At 41.9% G+C, this 19,563-nt stretch overlaps 1 protein-coding gene across 1 annotated transcript in view; it reads right to left on the minus strand.

Moving 5' to 3' along the window:
- WWOX (WW domain containing oxidoreductase) overlaps positions 1-19,563 on the minus strand; it is a 1,061,193-nt gene that overhangs the window by 1,029,592 nt on the left and 12,038 nt on the right. The window contains exons 2-4 of the mRNA XM_067471037.1: positions 13,434-13,498; positions 9,876-9,933; positions 7,179-7,357 (exon numbers count right to left, since the gene is read on the minus strand). Coding sequence (XP_067327138.1) covers positions 7,179-7,357; positions 9,876-9,933; positions 13,434-13,498 — 302 coding nt within the window. The remainder of the gene's footprint in view (positions 1-7,178; positions 7,358-9,875; positions 9,934-13,433; positions 13,499-19,563) is intronic.

Here is a 19,563-nt window from a genome sequence, read left to right on the forward strand (position 1 = left end):
TATGCTGAAGAGCAGGTGCAAGGGTTTACTGGACCTTCTCTTACAAGAGGACAATCAACCTTCACTTGCTGCAGGTGTTGCTACTCACATCTTCAGGCAAGAATACAAACACACCACAGGTGTGGCAGGAGGCTGCAACAGCTTCCTCACAATCCTTACTCAGTAGTCTTAGATAGCCATTAACAGAACTCTGGCTCCCCTCTCAAACCTTTTCTTCTGAACACTCACAGATAATGCTGCAGAGTGTGGTGGAGGCTCCTTATCTGGAGGCTTTTAAACAGAGGCTGGATCTGGCGATGGTTCTTTCAATGCAATTTTCCTGCTTCTTGGTAGAATGGGGTTGGACTGGATGGCCCATAAAGTCTCTTCCAACTCTATGATTCTATGCTCTAAAAGGACGTTTACACTCCAAGGACAAATGTAGTTTAGACTACCATCTCCTCCAGGTTTTAGAATTCTTTTCATCTTAATCAACCTCCAGTTTACATTACTTCTAGCCAACATGTAATGATCTGCCAGCACCAACTATTCAAAACTCTGAAATGGAAACAGAATTCATAATTGAATTTTACTTGCAATTTTAATAATCTCTGTCTCTATATTAGTTTTACAGATTTCCCTTAATCCAGCCATTTGATCACATCTGCCACTTTGGTTCCAATGAATGCATTCCAATTCATTTTCTCTTTGCATTTCTCTGCACTCTGACAAGCCTAAAAGAAATTTAACACACATTTTACACTAAGATAGTTCTGCATATCGCATGCACTGTTCAAAGTTGCTTTCTTTCCCGTTTCAAACACTGAGCATTGTCACAAAGTCTTCCCGGCCCACAAGGCCAAATGCAAAAAGGACAAAGGCAAGCAACTTTGCAAAGCCATTTCAAAATTACTTCTGATCCCCAGCCAAGTTTTGTAAAGAAGCAGTAACTGAAAGGAAGCAAGGAAGGAAGGAACTGCCATCAGGAAGGAGGGGGAAACAGTGGAAAGCAGAAAAGGCTATTGGCAGCTTCATTTCATATGGCCTATTATGATATCAAAATTTATATATATATAAATGCTCTGTGCATAATGAGTTCCTTAAAAACAAAAGAACCAATGAACGAAATCACACCAAATTTGGCAACAACACATCTCACAACACAAGGAGTGACCATCACTCAAAAAAATAGGATTTTGTCATTTGGGAGTTGCTGGGATTTATAGTTCACCTACAATCAAAGAGCATTCTGAACTCCACCAACGAGGAAATTGAATCAAACTTGGCACCAGAACTCCCATAACCCACAGACAATACTGGAAGGGTTTGGTGGGCATTCACCTTGAGTTTGGGAGTTGTAGTTCACCTACATCCAGAGAGCACTGTGGACTCAAACAATGATGGAACTGGACCAAACTTGACACAAGCACTCAATAAGCCCAAATATGAACACAGATGGAGTTTGGGGGAAATAAAATCTTGACATTTGAGAGTTGTAGTTACTGGGATTTATAGTTCATGTACAATCAAAGAGCATTCTGAACCCCACGAACGACAGAATCAGGGCAAACTTCCCACACAAAACCCATCATAACAACAGAAAATACTTAAGGCCATCCAATCCAACTCCCTTCATCAGGGCAAGAAAAGGTAATCAAAGTCCTCCTGACAAAGAGCCATCCAGCCATAGATAGATATAGATAGATAGATAGATAGATAGATAGATAGATAATAATAATAATAATAATTATTATTATTATTATTATTTGCTTCATTTCTATACCGCATTTTTCAGCCTGATAAGATAGATAGATAGATAGATAGATAGATATGATTCACGCACACAAAGATATATTATCCCAGATTTGAAAGGGACCCCTAAAGAAGGACAATTATATGTTGCAAGTTCCGGAGTAGGCAAACCAGACAATCTCCACATCAACACTGACCCATAAACAACAAGGAATACTGTTTACCCACAAGCATAAAGGAATTACATATATTAGAAACCATTATTTTATTTTCCAGATCACCAGACTGGGCCACAGCAACGCGTGGGAGGGGACAGCTAGTCAATTATATGATGCTAAGACAAAGTCCAAATATTTCAAACTCATCTAACGATGAATAATCCAAAAAGCAAGGCAAGTGCAAATCTGAGAGAGGGTAGATGTAGAAATATAGAACTGGGATTAAAGAGTTATTTGAACGCAAGCCCTTGCCTGTCCCAATCCACTTTGGCAGAAAAAATGAAATGCAAAGATACAGAATGGGGGACGATGCCTGGCTTGAGAGAAGTACGTGTGAAAAAGATCTTGGAGTCCTCGTGGACAACAAGTTAAACATGAGCCAACAATGTGATGTGGCGGCAAAAAAAGCCAATGGGATTTTGGCCTGCATCAATAGGAGCATAGTGTCTAGATCTAAGGAAGTAATGCTACCCCCCTATTCTGCTTTGGTTAGACCACATCTGGAATATTGTGTCCAATTCTGGGCACCACAATTCAAGAGAGATATTGACAAGCTGGAATGTGTCCAGAGGAGGGTGACTAAAATGATCAAGGGTCTGGAGAACAAGCCCTATGAGGAGCGGCTTAGGGAACTGGGCATGTTTAGCCTGAAGAAGAGAAGGCAGAGAGGAGATATGATAGCCATGTATAAATATGTGAGAGGAAGCCACAGGGAGGAGGGAGCAAGCTTGTTTTCTGCTTCCTTGGAGACTAGGACGCGGAACAATGGCTTCAAACTACAAGAGAGGAGATTCCACCTGAACATGAGGAAGAACTTCCTGACTGTGAGAGCCATTCAGCAGTAGAACTCTCTGCCCCGGAGTGTGGTGGAGGCTCCTTCTTTGGAAGCTTTTAAGCAGAGGCTGGATGGCCATTTGTCAGGGGTGATTTGAATGCAATATTCCTGCTTCTTGGCAGGGGGTTGGACTGGATGGCCCATGAGGTCTCTTCCAACTCTTTGATTCTATGATTCTATGATTTACTGTACTTCTTTCAACATCAACAGTCAGCGATGCTCCTTCAACTCCGCTGGACTGGCCACGTTGTCCGAATGTCCGATCACCGTCCCCCAAAGGAGCTACTCTACTCCGAACTCAAAAACTGGAAACGTATTATTATACTTATTATTCATGGGGCGTCTGGGCCCTACACCACTGGAGAAATTACACCGCTTAGCCGGTATTGTACCACCTGACATCCGCCGGGATAATAATAATAATATCATAATAATAATAAAAAAGAAAAATCTGAAGTGTATTCTGCACAAGCAATGTGGGGGTTTGCCCAGGGAGGAGCCGTAAATGTTAATGAGACGGAGGGAAAGGAGGAGGATTTAGACCCGCTCTCCACGGCTTCCCTCATGTCTCCACATGAGAAGCTGGAGCTCACAGACAGGAGCTCATTCTACTACCTGGATTCCAACTGACAACGTTTCCATCAGCAGTCCTGCCAGCACAAGGGTTTACACAACTGCATTTACACAACTGGATTGTGTAAAAAACCTAGAGCAATAATTAACTACATTTCTGTTTAATTGTGTCAAGCATGTTTGTCAAAAAATTATTCACTGAGATGAGTTCATATACTCTACCATTTCTGAACCTTAGCACCAACTATTAAAATATAAAATAGCCCATGTCAAAACCGATCTTTGTTTTGGGAAACTTGGAAGGACTTTGATGTCTTTTCAGCTTTCAGCTTTATTTTTCTAAAGAACAATACAGCCCTCTAGTGGGAGAAAATACTAATTTACTCCATTTAAAGGCCAGAAGTGAAAGATGTTATTTTAACCGCTTTCATTCTGCCTTTCTGCATCTCAGGGGCAGCTAATGGAAATAAACATTATTGAAATTAAAGCCAGTTAAGAAGATATCCTGCATTGTTCCCCATTGAGAGGAGATTCCATCTGAACATTAGGAAGAACTTCCTGACTGTGAGAGCTGTTCAGCAGTGGAACTCTCTGCCCCGGAGTGTGGTGGAGGCTCCTTCTTTGGAAGCTTTTAAGCAGAGGCTGGATGGCCATCTGTCAGGGGTGATTTGAATGCAATATCCTGCTTCTTGGCAGGGGGTTGGACTGGATGGCCCATGAGGTCTCTTTCAACTCTTTGATTCTATGATTCTATGAGGCTGCAAATACATAATCTTTGTGGTGGTTCATAATGGGAGATACATTCAGACAGGTAAACTGGGCTGGAACCATTCAGGGCTTTATCGACTAAAGCCAGTACTTTGAATTGTGCTTGATAGCAGACTGGCAGCCAGTGGAGCCGGCTAGCAGAGGGGTTGTATGCTCTCTATAAGCCGCTCCAGGGCTTGCAGCTTCCAAACTATCTTCAAAGGCAGCCCAATGTAGAGATTTCTAATGCAAGATTGGGTGATTTACAGGTTTCCAGGCCTCACAATACCACCAGGAATATTCTTTTTTTTAAAAAACCAGATTTATTTATTTCATATCGAAAGCATTACATAAATTAGTATAAAACTAATAAAAATAAAAGGTGTGCAGGCAGCTAAACATCTTTTGACCAAAAACGGACAACAGCACTGGCATTGTCTGTAGCCTCCAACAATTCCTCTTCTATACATGGACAAGCATATAGATGCAAAGTTGTCTGTTCTGCTCCACAGTCACACAAGGTATGGGATTCTTTTAGGTCGTGCCATTTTGCCAGGTTATCTTTTGATCTGCCCACTCCACTTCTGAGTCTATTCAGGGACTTCCAGGTTGCCCATTCTTGATTTGCCCCTGGAGGAAGACACTTGTGTGTGGGGGGGGGGGGGGGGGGGGGGAGCATCTAATTGGGATTTTCTGGTTTAGCTGCCCATAGGGATACCCTTGCTGTTGCTGGGGAGACGCCAAGAGGAGTGGTAGTTCTCATAAAGCTTTTCCTTGATTGGAGTCCACTGGGGGGAGGCTGGTAGCCATGTAATGGGTGGTTTTCACAGTGTTCAACCTTATTTCTCTCACATTTAGCAACAACTTCCCGTCGCACATCAGGGGGGGCAATGCCAGCTAGCTTGTATAGTTTATCAACAGGTGTAGGTTTAAGACACCCTGTGATTATTCCGCATGTTTCATTCAAAAAACCAGATTGAGAGCATACAGACTATATTTTTGCATCAACAGAGAATATCTTGGCATGTTGTTAAAACTCTTATAGACAATTGCTATAAGTCAAGATACATAATACATCCATACCATGTTTTAAGATAATAATGTGTGTGTGTGGGGGGGAGGGGGGGGTTCTTTATTTTGCTGTTACACCACTGAACTTTGGTAGCAGAGATGTGTATTTATTCTGTTTCTAAACGAATTACAGGGAGTCCCCAAGTTACGAACAAGATATTTTCAGTAGTTTTGTTCTTAAGTTGAATTTGTATGTAATAAAGTTACATATTTTTTAACTGTAACTCCAGCCAAAGATAGATAGACAGTGAAGGATTAACAGCCCTGTGGTGTTTGTTTTGCTATATGTGCTCCTGTTCAGAAGATTTCCACTCACTTTCTGCCCCTGTGAGAACTGGAATTTGAAAAAATATGGCTTATTGTGGAAACAAGGACTGGTGAGAAAGCTTCAATGGGGACATCTTTTCCCTATGATAACAACTCTTTCAGGAATAATTTCCTTTCCGAGGGGCAGATTTCTCTCACTTCTTGTTGTCCCATCCCAGTTCTTAACTTGGGAGTCATCTGTAAGTCAGATGTTTGTAACTCAGGGACTGCCTACCTGTAGGCCAGGAAAAAGCTCAGAAAGTAGGCCCAGGTATTTTGGCAGCCATTTTGTAGGATGGTGCATGGAGGCATCCATCTTAGGTTAGACATTTCCTAGATGAGGCGGAGCTTAGGAGCAGCCTGGAGGGAAATGTGGAGGACCTTTGTGATTGGCTGGGAGAAAGTGGGCGGAGCTTAGTTGGAGTGCAGAAAAAATGTCTTTAGGAGTGCATATTAAAATCTGACAGTTTTAGTCAGGGTCTGAGTTTTGAAGAAGAGAGTTAGGTTTTGGGAGAGAGTTAGGAGAGGAGAAGTTAGTGAAGCCAAAGTGGTTAGTTAGAGAAGATAGATAGGTATTAGTGATGAATAGCTGGTATAGAGATTATAAACAGATCCAAGGAAAAGGACTGTTTCAAATATTAGGAATTCTAGTCAGAAAGAAGTCTGCTAGTTTCCTGACGGAGTGAAGTGTTGTTATTAGAACCAAGTACTGAACTGTTTTAAAGTATTTATTTATTTATTTATTTATTTATTTGCTGCATTTGTTAACCGCCGCTCTCAGCCCTAGGGCGACTCGCGGCGGTGTACAACATATAAAAACATATTTCACAATAAACTACAACTACAAAAACAACATATCCCTAATACACTATCATCTAATTACACTAAGTTAATCCGCTTCGTTTTATCATAGAGTCATAACCAATCTCGTAGTCTACATTCCGTTCCAGTTGTCATTTCCAGTTACTGTAGCATTTAGTTAAATGCCTTCTCGAATAGCCATGTTTTCAGGCTCTTCCGGAAGGACATAAGGGAGGGCGCCTGTCTGATGTCAACAGGGAGGGTGTTCCACAGCCGGGGGGCCACCACCGAGAAGGCCCTCTCCCTCGTCCCTCGCCCCCACCATAAACTTCATCTCATTCTTGCAACCGTTACGCTTAAGTGCCTGTGTTTGTGAAAACCACACAAATAAACAACATTGTTCTTTGTTAATCAACAACTGTCTCAAAGTGCCTCTGTGTGAAGAAGTTCCATAGCAGATTAGGGAAACAGAGTTTCCAGATTGGTGGCAGCGACTATTTGGGGGAATCTCCAAGATTCTCCCAAAGTGAGTGCAAATTCAGCCCTGAGTGCAAATTCAGAACATTCCAGCTTACTTAAGAGCTCTGGTCAAACACAAACCAAAAATCCCTTTTGAGTTTGGGTGGTAGCTAGTTTCCATGTTAAATATTCCTCAGAATATCGTGTGTTGGTGGCAAAGTTTCTGCAGCCTCCAAATAAGTAATCCAATTTAAATAATAATCCTATTACACCTGTACACACAGTTTTCTATCCGATACATCTTAAGGATAGCTTTGGAAAACTACCTCAATTATCCATATATATATATATATATATATATATATATATATATAATATAGATTCATGAACCCAGCTTGAGTATCTTGTTATTAATTTTACATGAGGTATTGACCTACCTATTCCTGAATTGGCACCAGTAATTATGGCCACTTTCCCACTCATGTCACGGCCTTGAAGAATTTCCATCGCAGTGGTGTTTCCGTCATACTTCTGCTTGGCATTGGGCTTCATGGGATTATCGTCCACTGTGAATGCTAACCTCGGGTCAAGGTATGTCGTCCTTTTGTTTATATGGCTTGAGAGGAATAAGAAGTTTTCCACATCAGTCTCTTTATTTCAGTAAACATGAAAACACATAAGACCATTTAAAGCATTTTAATTATTTCCTGAGTTATATTCATGCTAACATATTGATCAGGCATGGGCAAACTTTGGCCCTCCAGGTGTTTTGGACTTCAACTCCCACAATTCCTAACAGCCTACAAGTCCAAAACACCCGGAGGGCCAAAGTTTGCCCATGCCTGATATGGATCTTATTAGACTGACAAACTTAAACCTATGAACATTATAATTGTTTTCTCTCACACTAATTCAAATAGTTCTTACCCTACATACTCATATATAAATCTAGAAAATTTCGGAAAACAAAAGCTGGATCATCTTATCTATGCATCAATATGAATATTTGTTGTGACTCAGTCTGAACCTGAGCTTTCTGAGCCTGAGTTTCTTCAGGTCGAGGAGGATGATGGGTTACAGGTTTCTGACCATGTCACTGTTGTTGATGCAGACAGTGTTGACACTGAAGACGAGATGGCATCTGTTTCCCAAAGAAAGGAATGTTGTTTTAGAAGATGGCCATGATTTGAGTGAAACTTCACAGGTGGAGGAGTCGCCCGCTGCATCTGTGAGCTCAGTGCCTGTTGATTCCCAGGCTGGCCAGTCCCAGAATAATGAGTTTTTCGGCCTTGAAGGTGATGGGGATTTCATTAGGGAGGACCGTTTGCAATTAAGGATATGCCGAAGTGCTCAGCTTGCTAACAAACGGGAAGTTCGAGGTCAACATAATGCTTTCATGCTAGGGAAACATATTTAACGATCTGATTGAAGTCAACCCTTTGTCAGTGCAACTTTGCTTACACCCTGTTAACTTCTCTGGAATTGCCTCGGCTTTTGGGGAAAGCTTTTGGCTCTTTGGGTTTTGGTTTTGGTTTCTGAGGACTTTGTCATGCTGCCATGGATTCTTGTTTGACCAATGCTTGTGGATTATACTTCATGTTATTTGCCTTTGGACCTTGGAAATTCTGTCTTTGCTTTTAAGACTCTGTTTGGAATATTGAACTTTGATTTTGCTTTTTCTTCAATAAACTACAAAACCTACAGCCTTGATGTGTGGTGGTGTTCTGAGCAAAGTGAATCTATCCTGAGTTGCGACAATATTGTACGTTAACTCTTTAAAAAAAGGAAGCATCCCATTATCTTGAAAGGAATCTAGGAATCTCACTAGACCACAAGTTGAACATGAGTCAACAGTGATGCAGCATATTAAAATATCAATGGGATTTCTAGGCTACATCAAAAGGAGCACAGCAGGGGCCGTGGAGTCGAAATGGGTTAAACCCTTGTGCTGCTGAACTGCAGACCTGAAGGTTGGTAGTTCGAATGGGCGGGAAAGAGTGAGCTCCCGCAGTTAGCCCTAGCTCCTGCCAACCTACCAGTTCAAAAACATGCAAATGTGATTAGATAAATAGGTGCCGCTTTGGTGGGAAAGGCATAAGTGTTGTGGCTCAGTGTGATGAGAGTGATGGGAGTCAGATTCCTGGCTGTTTTTCTGTGCCTCAGCTCAAGGCTCTCACAGACAGGGGAGATTCAAGCAAGCAGTTCTCACAGGAAAGGAATGCCGGTAAGGGAGTCAGCACCCAGGTGTCTTCCCATACTGATAGTGAAGGCCTTGATCTGTAGACGAGAGGCCAGGTCAGGGAAAGGTCATGGGACCACTGTTTTCATGACTAGAAAATGCTATTTAGGCTTCTCACAAAGGAAGCAAAACTGTCAGTTCAACGTAGCTTATTAGCCTGAAAGCTTCATGGAATAACCTTAGCCTGGAGCGGTACGCTTGGGACTTCTTGCATTGGGATTCTTGGGGGCAAATGTTTCCTCGCTTGTACCTGGACTCTGGTTTGAACTTTGCCAATAGGATTATGTCTCCTGCTTTTACCTGAAGATCTTTGGAACTGTATCCTGCATTTAACCTTAATCTTTGGAACTTTGCAATGCTTATTCTTTATTTTGACTTGGATTTTTTCCTCAATAAATTAGAAAACTACAGCTCTTGTGAGGTGGTGTTTGGAAGCAAGGTGAAGCCTACCCTGAGTTGCAACAATAAGATGCTCAAAGAAGTCATGCCGGTCACACAACCAGGAGGTGACAACACAGGCTTCTCAGCTTGGAAATGGAGAACAGCATCTCCCCCAGAGCCAAAGATGAGTACCGCCTCCAAAGCTGGAAATGAAAGGAGAAGCCTTTGCCTTTGTTTATGTTTGTGTGTGTCATTGTATTGTAACAAGGCACTGAATGTTTGCTGAAAACCAGACATGGATATAAATAATGTACCATTACTGCACAAAATGCATTTTTGGGCACACAGCTCCAGAAATCCATGGCACATGAAAAACAACATTTACTTCGACCCTTTACTGACATGCCTGATGGAGGACATATACAAACAAGAGGGATGATAATCAAGAAATTGTGTGTTTATCATGCTTGAGGGCAGCTGACTCTTCTAGTTATGAGAAACAGTTCTCACTTACTCAACAAAGTAGACCTGTCCTTTTTCATCCGTTTCCTGTTCCCATCCATATGGTAAATCTGTGGGTGGAAAGAGTGACTTTTTAGTGGCATTTTTAGAGCAGCTTAGGTTTTTCTGGTACAAGTAATATAGCTATGCAACCTCATCTTCAGTTAAAGAGGCTGCTGAACAAAGAGAAAAGAAAACTGAAAACACATTAAAAACAAAGGTAGAGACACTCAAACTTGACAGTAAAGATTAATAAATGAAAGGCTTTATTTTCAACCAAAATGTTGTACAGGGGAAACAAGATAATGATTATGATTTTAAGTTATAGAATCATAGAGTCATAGAATCAAAGAGTTGGAAGAGACCACATGGGCCATCCAGTCCAACCCCCTGCCAAGAAGCAGGAATATTGCATTCAAATCACCCCTGACAGATGGCCATCCAGCCTCTGTTTAAAAGCTTCCAAAGAAGGAGCCTCCACCACACTCCGGGGCAGAGAGTTCCACTGCTGAATGGCTCTCACAGTCAGGAAGTTCTTCCTCATGTTCAGATGGAATCTCCTCTTTTGTAGTTTGAAGCCATTGTTCCGCGTCCTAGTTTCCAGGGAAGCAGAAATTAAGCTTGCTCCCTCCTCCCTGTGGCTTCCTCTCACATATTTATACATGGCTATCATATCTCCTCTCAGTCTCCTCTTCTTCAGGTTAAACATGCCCAGCTCTTTAAGCCGCTCCTCATAGGGCTTGTTCTCCAGACCCTTTATCATTTTAGTCGCTCTCCTCTGGACACATTCCAGCTTGTCAATATCTCCCTTGAATTGTGGTGCCCAGAATTGGACACAATATTCCAGATGTGGTCTAACCAAAGCAGAATAGAGGGGTAGCATTACTTTCCTAGATCTAGACACTGGGCTCCTATTGGTGCAGGCCAAAATCCCATTGGCTTTTTTTGCCGTCACATCACATTGTTGGCTCATGTTTAACTTGTTGTCCATGAGGACTCCAAGATCTTTTTCACACGTACTGCTCTCAAGCCAGGCATTGTCCCCCATTCTGTATCTTTGCATTTCGTTTTTCCTGCCAAGGTGGAGTATCTTGCATTTGTCACTGTTGAACTTCATTTTGTTAGTTTTGGCCCATCTCTCTAATCTGTCAAGATCGTTTTGAATTCTGCTCCTGTCCTCTGGAGTATTGGCTATCCCTCCCAATTTGGTGTCATCTGCAAACGTGATGATCATGCCTTCTAGCCCTTCATCTAAGTCATTAATAAAGATGTTGAACAGGACCGGGCCCAGGACGGAGCCCTGCGGCACTCTGCTCGTCACTTCTTTTCAGGATGAAGAGGAAGCATTGGTGAGCACCCTCTGGGTTCGCCCATTTAACCAATTACAGATCCACCTCACCGTAGTTTTGCCTAGCCCACATTGGACTAGTTTCCTTGCCAGAAGGTCATGGGGGACCTTGTCGAAGGCCTTACTGAAATCCAGGTACGCTACATCCACGGCATAACCCGCATCTACCCAGCTTGTAGCTCTATCGAAGAAAGAGATCAGATTAGTCTGGCATGACTTGTTTTTGATAAATCCATGTTGACTATTAGCGATGACCGCATTTGTTTCTAAGTGTTTGCAGACCGCTTCCTTAACAATCTTTTCCAGAATCTTGCCTGGTATCGACGTGAGGCTGACCAGACAGTAGTTGTTTGGGTCATCCTTTTTTCCCTTCTTGAAGATTGGGACCACATTGGCCCTCCTCCAATCTGCTGGAACTTCTCCTGTTCTCCAAGAACTCTCAAAGATGGTTGCCAATGGTTCCAAAATGACTTCCGCTAGTTCCTTCAGTACTCTTGGGTGTAGCTGATCTGCCCCTGAAAGGGGACTTGAACTCATTTAGAGCGGCCAGGTATTCCTGTACGACTTGTTTCCCAATTTGGAGTTGGATGTCCTCAAATCCCTCATCCACTCCGTCTTGCTGAGGTTGAAGATGACTTTCTTTTTGTGAGAAGACCGAAGCAAAGAAGGTATTTAGTAGTTCTTGTATATAGTTACTTGTATATACTCAAGTAGAAATTAACCCAAGGTACGTAATTGTACCACAAAAAAACTGGGAAAATGTATCGACTCGAGTATAAGCCGAGGATGGGAAATGCAGCAGCTACTTGCAAATTTCAAAATAAAAATAGATACCAATACAATTACATTAACTGAGGCATCCGTAGGTTAGATATTTTTGAATATTAACATAAAACTGTAATTTAAGATAAGACTGTCTAACTCTGATGAAACCATTATTCTAAACTCCTTCAATGTAAATATGCTTATGTATCCTTCCAATAATAATAAAGAGAGTAAAATAATATATGTAATAAAAATAATAATAGGGTAAAATAATGTAATAATAACAGTATTAATAAAGAGAATAAAATATTATATGTAATAATAATAATAAGGTAAAATAATGTAATAACTACAGTAATTGAGTAAAATAATAATAATAATAATAATAATAACAACAACAACAACAACCCCACCCCCCCACCCCCCAAATCTGGTGTTGCAATCCCAGGTGACAGCAGGATTGAAGAGAAACAACTGGAAAAGCTGACACAATATGAGGATTTAAAGATCGAACTGCAAAGACGCTGACACAAGCCAGCCAAGGTGGTCCCAGTGGTGATTGGCACACTGGGTGCAGTGCCTAAAGACCTTGGCCTGCACTTAGTAGCTGCTGCATTTCCCAACACAATGAGCGCTGACAAAATTACCATCTGCCAGCTGCAAGAGGCCACCTTACTGGGATCTACATGCATTATTCGCTGATGCATCACACAGTCCTAGACACTTGGGAAGTGTCCGATGTGTGATCCAATACAACAGCCAGCAGAGTGATCTTGTTTGCTGTGGACTCATCTTGTTGTGTTTCAAATAATAAGAATAACAGAGTAAAACTATAAAATTAATAATAATAGAATAAAATAATATATGTAATAATATTAAACAGAGTAAAATAATAAATGTAATAATAATAACAACAGAGTAAAATAATAAATAACTTTGACAGAAGTATAAGCCGAGGGGGGGCTTTTTTAGCCTTAAAAAGGGCTGAAAAACTTGGCTTATACTAGAATATATATGGTAAATTGCAATTTTAAGTTCAGGTAAAGTACTTCAATTTACATGGTGTGAGGGGCAATATTTTTTGTTTGTTTGTTTGTTTACGACATTTATATGCCGCCCTTCTCACCCAGAAGGGGACTCAGAGGGGCTTACAAGTAAAAAATAAATACAATATATTATATTATTATCATAGCACAATATTAATATTATATATTACATTGTACTATAACATATCTTATGCTTCTCCTATGATGCTGGTATCCAAATCTTATTTTCTGAGCACTTAAGAAGTTTGTAACTCACTAAATCAATAGCTGGTGGAAATATGTTCTTAGTACAGCATTAATTAATTGAAACCTTCTGTTTAGTAGGGGCTTTCACTGCTTTTCCTATATTTAACTTGGACAATCCACGATGTGATAGACTGATAGCATAATACAGCAAAAATCAGATACGAACCTCCAGCAACTCGCTTCCGTTTCCCAGATTTAGGGTGGTCCCACTGAGTTCTCTCTTCCAGATGACTGAAAGACATCAATTAAACAACATCTTGAATAATTTTTCACCGATGCAGCTGAATCTCAGTATTACTATTGTATGTTCAAAGCAGTTTTTGGAGGAACACAATGTACCCCCCCCCCCCCCCAAGCATAACTGTCTTCTCTAGGCTTTGCTGTCTCCTCATGATGTGGCCAAAGTACTTCAACTTTGTCTCTAGTATCCTTCCCTCCAGTGAGCAGTCGGGCTTTATTTCCTGGAGGATGGACTGGTTGGCTCTTCTTGCAGTCCAAGGCACTCTCAGAACTTTCCGCCAACACCACAGTTCAAAAGCATCTATCTTCCTTCGCTCAATTATGCTGGGGAAAGTGGAAGGTAAAAGGAAGAGGGGCCGACCAAGGGCAAGATGGATGGATTCAGTTCCGAGCACAATTCAAGGTGCTGGTTTTGACTTACAAAACCCTTTATGGTTCCGGTCCAGCATATCTGTCCGAACGTATCTCCCTCTACGTCCCATCCCGGAATTTGAGATCGTCCAGGGAGGCCCTGCTCTCGACCCCACTGCTATCACAAGTGAGGCTGGTGGGGACAAGAAGCAGGGCCTTCTCGGTGGTGGCCCCCCCACCTGTGGAACTCACTCCCGGGGGAAATTAGAGCATCAACATCCCTCCTTGCCTTCAGGAGGAAGGTAAAGACGTGGCTATGGGAACAGGCCTTTGGGTATCCTGACAATTAGATATGGAAACCAGATGGATAGGACCAACAAGGTATGGAAATTGGAACTTAAACTATGAGATTGTGAAACGCTGACCAGCAATGAGGTTTGTATTGCTTTTATTGTTTTTACCTGGTTTTATTGGTTTTATGGTTGTTTTGCCGATAATAGTGTAATTCTGTTTCTGTTAATTGCAGGCTTGGGCGGTTTCGTTCGTTAATTTCGTAATTCGTTATTAATTCGTATTTAAATTAGCTTACAATCCAATATTGAGCCATGCAGGAATAGTGTGAGGAGTAAATTAGATTCGAAACAATTTTTTCAATTTATTTCGTAATTAGTTTGTAATTATTTTGTAATTATTTCGTAATTATTTTGTAATTATTTTGTAATTATTTCGTAATTATTTTCGCATGTCTGGTGCAAGTTTAATAGTTGTTGTTTGTTTTATCACACCAACAGTCAACAACAGAGGGAGAGGGAAGCTTCAGAAGTTCCCCCTGTCCCATTTGGAGGTTTTTTTAGCATATTGCGCGATCGCGTCCGCCATTAACGAATCGATTCGTAATTATACAAAATTTCGTATATTTCGAAATTTTTAAAAGGAAAATTTTGGAATTATTTAAAAAAACGAAACGCAAGGGCCCCCTAAAACAAAACGAGTTTAGAACCAATTTTTTCCGTGGTTACCCAAGCCTAGTTAATTGCTGTTTATTGCTATATCTGCTGTCGTTAACTGATGTTGTTGTTCTTTGCTGTATGTAATGCGGGCATCGAATTGTGCCTCGCTTGTGTAAGCCGCCCTGAGTCACCCCCCCCCCCCGGGGGTGAGAAGGGTGGGGTAGAAGCAACCGAAATAAATAATAATAATAATAATAATAATAATAATAATAATGGCATCCTTGAAGTGACTGACCTTGAAGGAGCCAGGGGTGGTGACGGCCAACAGGGAGCTCTGGAGTGGGCTGGTCCATGAGGTCACGAAGAGTCGGAGACGACTGAACGAATGAACAACAACAATGTACCCTCCCCCCCCCCCCATAACAATGTCTTTGTGTCATCAATAAGTAAGGCAGTAGGGGTGAGTGGAAATTCATATCAACCAACCCGAGAAAGATTAAATTTAGGGTGTTATCCCATGCATCCCCCTGTTTTTAAACAGTTATAATCCATTTCTGAAACAAAGTACAACAGAGCCCATCACACAATGCAAGGAAATTTCCTGACTCTGCTTATGATGCTTAGTTAAAGAAATGTGTTGAAAGTGTTAAGAAACTGGAGGGGGGGGGGGGGCTTTCCTATAGATGGTCTCCTACAAAGCAGCAATGCCACATTAATCTCCAAAAAATCTAACCACTGATCCTTGCACAGTACATGTACGATTGCAAGGTAATGTAGGAGAAAACGTATAGTTACCCTTTCAGGCCCTTCCTGATTATCCCTATCTGTTCCAATGTTCTTAAGGTAAAGGTAAAGGTAGTCCCTGACATTAAGTCCAGTCATGTCTGACTCTGGGGTGTGGTGCTCATCTCCATTTCTAAGCCGAAGAGCCAGCGTTGTCCGTAGACACCTCCAAGGTCATGTGGCCGGCATGACTGCATGGAGCGCCGTTACCTTCCCGCCGGAGCGGTACCTATTGATCTACTCACATTTGCATGTTTTCGAACTGCTAGGTTGCCAGAAGCTAGGGCTGACAGCGGAAGCTCACGCCGCTCCCCGGAATCGAACCTGCGACCTTTCGATCAACAAGCTCAGCAGCTCAGTGCTTTAATCCACTGCGCCACCGGGGGCACCAATGTTCTTATATAATGTAAAAATAGAAGTATATGTTTGTAATTAATAAAACTTATTGGAAAAAAGGAAGGAAAGCAGAAAGGTCCATGGGGAGAAATGGGATCTACCCTAAGAACACAGCCTCCAGGGCCATTGGGAGGGAGAGAAGAGCCCATGGAGAGAAATTGGGTCTGCCTTAACTGCAAACACTCCTGTGATAGATCTGAAACACTAAAGTCAACATTGGCACTGAAATACAATTCTGTCTGAACTCTGCAAGTGCAGAATTTTTCCCAAATGAAGCAGAGAGTGTTTGAGGATTGGGACATCCATAGGGATACCAAGCTGCTTCTTTATAAAGCTATTGTCCTCCCATTCCTGTTAGAAACGTGGACTGTCTACAGATGTCACACGTAACTCCTGGAATGATTTCATCAGCGTTGCCTCTGAAAAATCCTGCAAGTCTCTTGGGAAGACAGGCGAACAAATGTCAGTGTGCTGGAAAAAACAAAGACCACTAGAATTGAAGCGATGCTCCTACGCCATCAACTTCGCTGGACTGGCCACGTTATCCAAAAGCCCGATCACCGTCTCCCAAAACAGTTAATCTATGTCAAACTCAAAAACGAGAAATTGAATGTTGGGAGACAGGAAAAAAGATTTAAAGATGGGCTTAAAGCCAACCTTAAAAATTGTGACAGAAAGAAACAGGAACGTATTACCATCTTTTTTGGAGTTGCAAGGAGATTCAGAAGTTCTGGTTATTGGTTCACAAACACACGCAAAACATAATTAAAACAAAATTTGAAATGAAACCAGAGTATTATTTGTTGAACATAACAAATCTTGATTTAAAGAATAAAGAGGGAAAAAATTTCTTTTACCTATCAGCAGCTGCAAGAATATTAATTGCACAAAAATGGAAAATTAAAGATATCCCTTCCAATGAGGAATGGATTAAAAAAATAGTAGAATTTATGGACTTGGACATAAAGAATCCTATTAAAGGATCAGAGTAAGGAAAAACAAATGAACTGGAACCAATTAAAAGAATATCTAAGAGAGAAAAACAAATTAAATACATAATATCAGATATTAGGAGTTAATTGAATATAGAATGAATGACAGACCATAAGAAGAGGTATAAAACCCAAGGACGTTTCTTCTGTGGACTGAACGGAAAGTCATTTGTGGTTTTTGTGGTATTTGGGTGCTTTTTTTTTCTCATCACCTTCCATTTTTTTCACTGAAGGGTGGATTGCCCATGCTTGACATCCCCCTACTCGCCCCCCTCCTCACTCTATCAATTTACCAATTTCCTACTTTCCTGTCACTTCAATTGTTCCCCCTCTTTCATTGTTAAAGGAAAAACTAACAATAAAAAAAATTATTAAAAAAATGTGACATAGACACCGAAAACTAGGAAGCCCTGGCCCTTGAGTGCTCTAGCTGGAGGTCAGCTGTGACCAGCAGTGCTGTAGAATTTGAAAAGGCACGAATGGAGGGAGAAAAGGAGAAATGTGCTAAGAGGAAGGTGCATCAAGCCAATCCTGATTGGGACCAGCTTTCACCTGAAAATCGATGCCCTCACTGAGGAAGAACATGCAGGACAAGAATAGCGCTCCACGGTCACCCCACTGGCAAGGCAGCACACATGGAAGGCCATCATCCTCGGACAACGAGGGATCGCCTAAGTAAGTAATATCTGAAAACAGTTACTTTTGGGAGGAAAGATGGGTACAGATAAATGATACAATTTGCTTTTTAATGCAGAGGGACTAAAAACCACAGTAATAGGACGCTCCCCCATCCCCTCCCCATAGGATGAGGTCCAAAAGAATATCAGATTGTTAAGGGATGGAATCAGGTGTCATTAAGAGAATGCAAGTCTACAAGGGAAAGCCTACTAAGACAGGAAACAAAATGAGAACTACAATGGCACTACTTTTCCATGCTGTTGGGATTCATAATTTTTAGTGTTGGGCTCTGGAGATCAGACTTTCAGTGCCCACACGGCGATGGAAACCCACAGGGCAAACTGGGGCAAGACACACTCTCTCAGCCTCAGAACTAAAGACAGACCTGCTCGGAACAAAACATTCAGGAAAGAACTTGGCTGCACACTACAGCAACTAAAGTTTCTGCATCTTTTAAAATCTACACCTCTTTTTATTTTTCTCACACTTACATTTTTGTTTCACTAAAATGTATGCAAAAGTTTGCATACATTTTAGGTCTACTTTGTTTTAGAAAACTCACAATGGAGGATTCTAATGCCACATTTGAAACAGCAGTTTTACAACCATCTATCTATGTATATAATAAAAGTGAATGTTTGTATGTAGAGGGAGGGAGGGAGGTGTGTGTGGCAGCATTCTGATTGGCTGCCACTGTGGTACAATTTGCATATGCTCTCTGATTGGCCAGCCTCAACATTCCAACATTCTGAGGTATCAAAGAGAGGGAAAAGGGGCCTGAGGCTGTGGCAGCTTTCTGATTGGCTGCCACTGTGGAAAAATTTGCATATGGTCTCTGATTGGCCAGCCTCAACATTCCAACATTCTGAGGTGGAAGAATGGGGAAAGGAAAGGGTCTGAGGCTGTCAGGAATGGTGGGAGTTGAAGTCCAAAACACCTTCTGGTCCCCAACAATGTCAGAACAAGACCAAACTTGGCACACAGACACCCCCCCCCCCCCCAGGCCCACTCTACATCCTGGTGCAGTTTGAGTGAGGATGTACCATGGATGACGGGACATGCAGTACTTTAACTCACTTCCTTAGAGCACTGAGGCTCACACCAATGACGGATCAGGACCAAACTTGGCACACAGGGGCCCAATGGCCCACTTTACAACCTGGTGTGGTTTCGGGCAGGATGGGCCACAAATGATGGGATTTGCAGTACCTTCACCCAATTAACTCCCCACAGAACACTGTAGCCCCTACAAATCACAGACCAGGCCCAAACTTGGCACACAGAATATTCATAACCCACTCTACATCCTGAAGAAGTTCTAAGGAGGATGGACCATGGATGATGGGATTTGCAGTACTTCACTCACTTACTGAAACCACTGTGACCCTCATCCAATGACTGATCAAGAACAAACTTGCCACACAGAATCCCCATGACCCACTCTACATCCTGCTGCAGTTTGAAGGAGGATGGACCATGGATGATGAGACTTGCTGTACCTTCACTCACTTACTGAAACCACTGTGACCCTCATACAATGACCAATAAAGACCAAACTTGGCACACAGAGCCCCCATGAACCACTCTACATCCTGCTGCAGTTTGAAGGAGGATGGACGATGGATAATGGGACTTGCAGTACCTTCACTAGCATACTGAAACCACTGCGACCCTCATACAATGACCAATAAAGACCAAACTTGGCACACAGAGACCCCATGACCCACTCTACATCCTGCTGCAGTTTGGAGGAGGGTGGATCATGGATGATGGCACTTGCAGTACCTTCACTCACTTCCTGAAAATAATGCAACCCTCATCAATAAAGACCAAACTTGGCATACAGAACCCCCATTACCCACTTTCTCTAATAACCCAGGCAGCACCAGGTCCCCAAGCTAGTTAG

Source organism: Anolis sagrei, chromosome 8 (genome assembly GCF_037176765.1).
Source record: "Anolis sagrei isolate rAnoSag1 chromosome 8, rAnoSag1.mat, whole genome shotgun sequence".
In the NCBI taxonomy this organism is placed as follows: Eukaryota; Metazoa; Chordata; class Lepidosauria; order Squamata; family Dactyloidae; genus Anolis; species Anolis sagrei.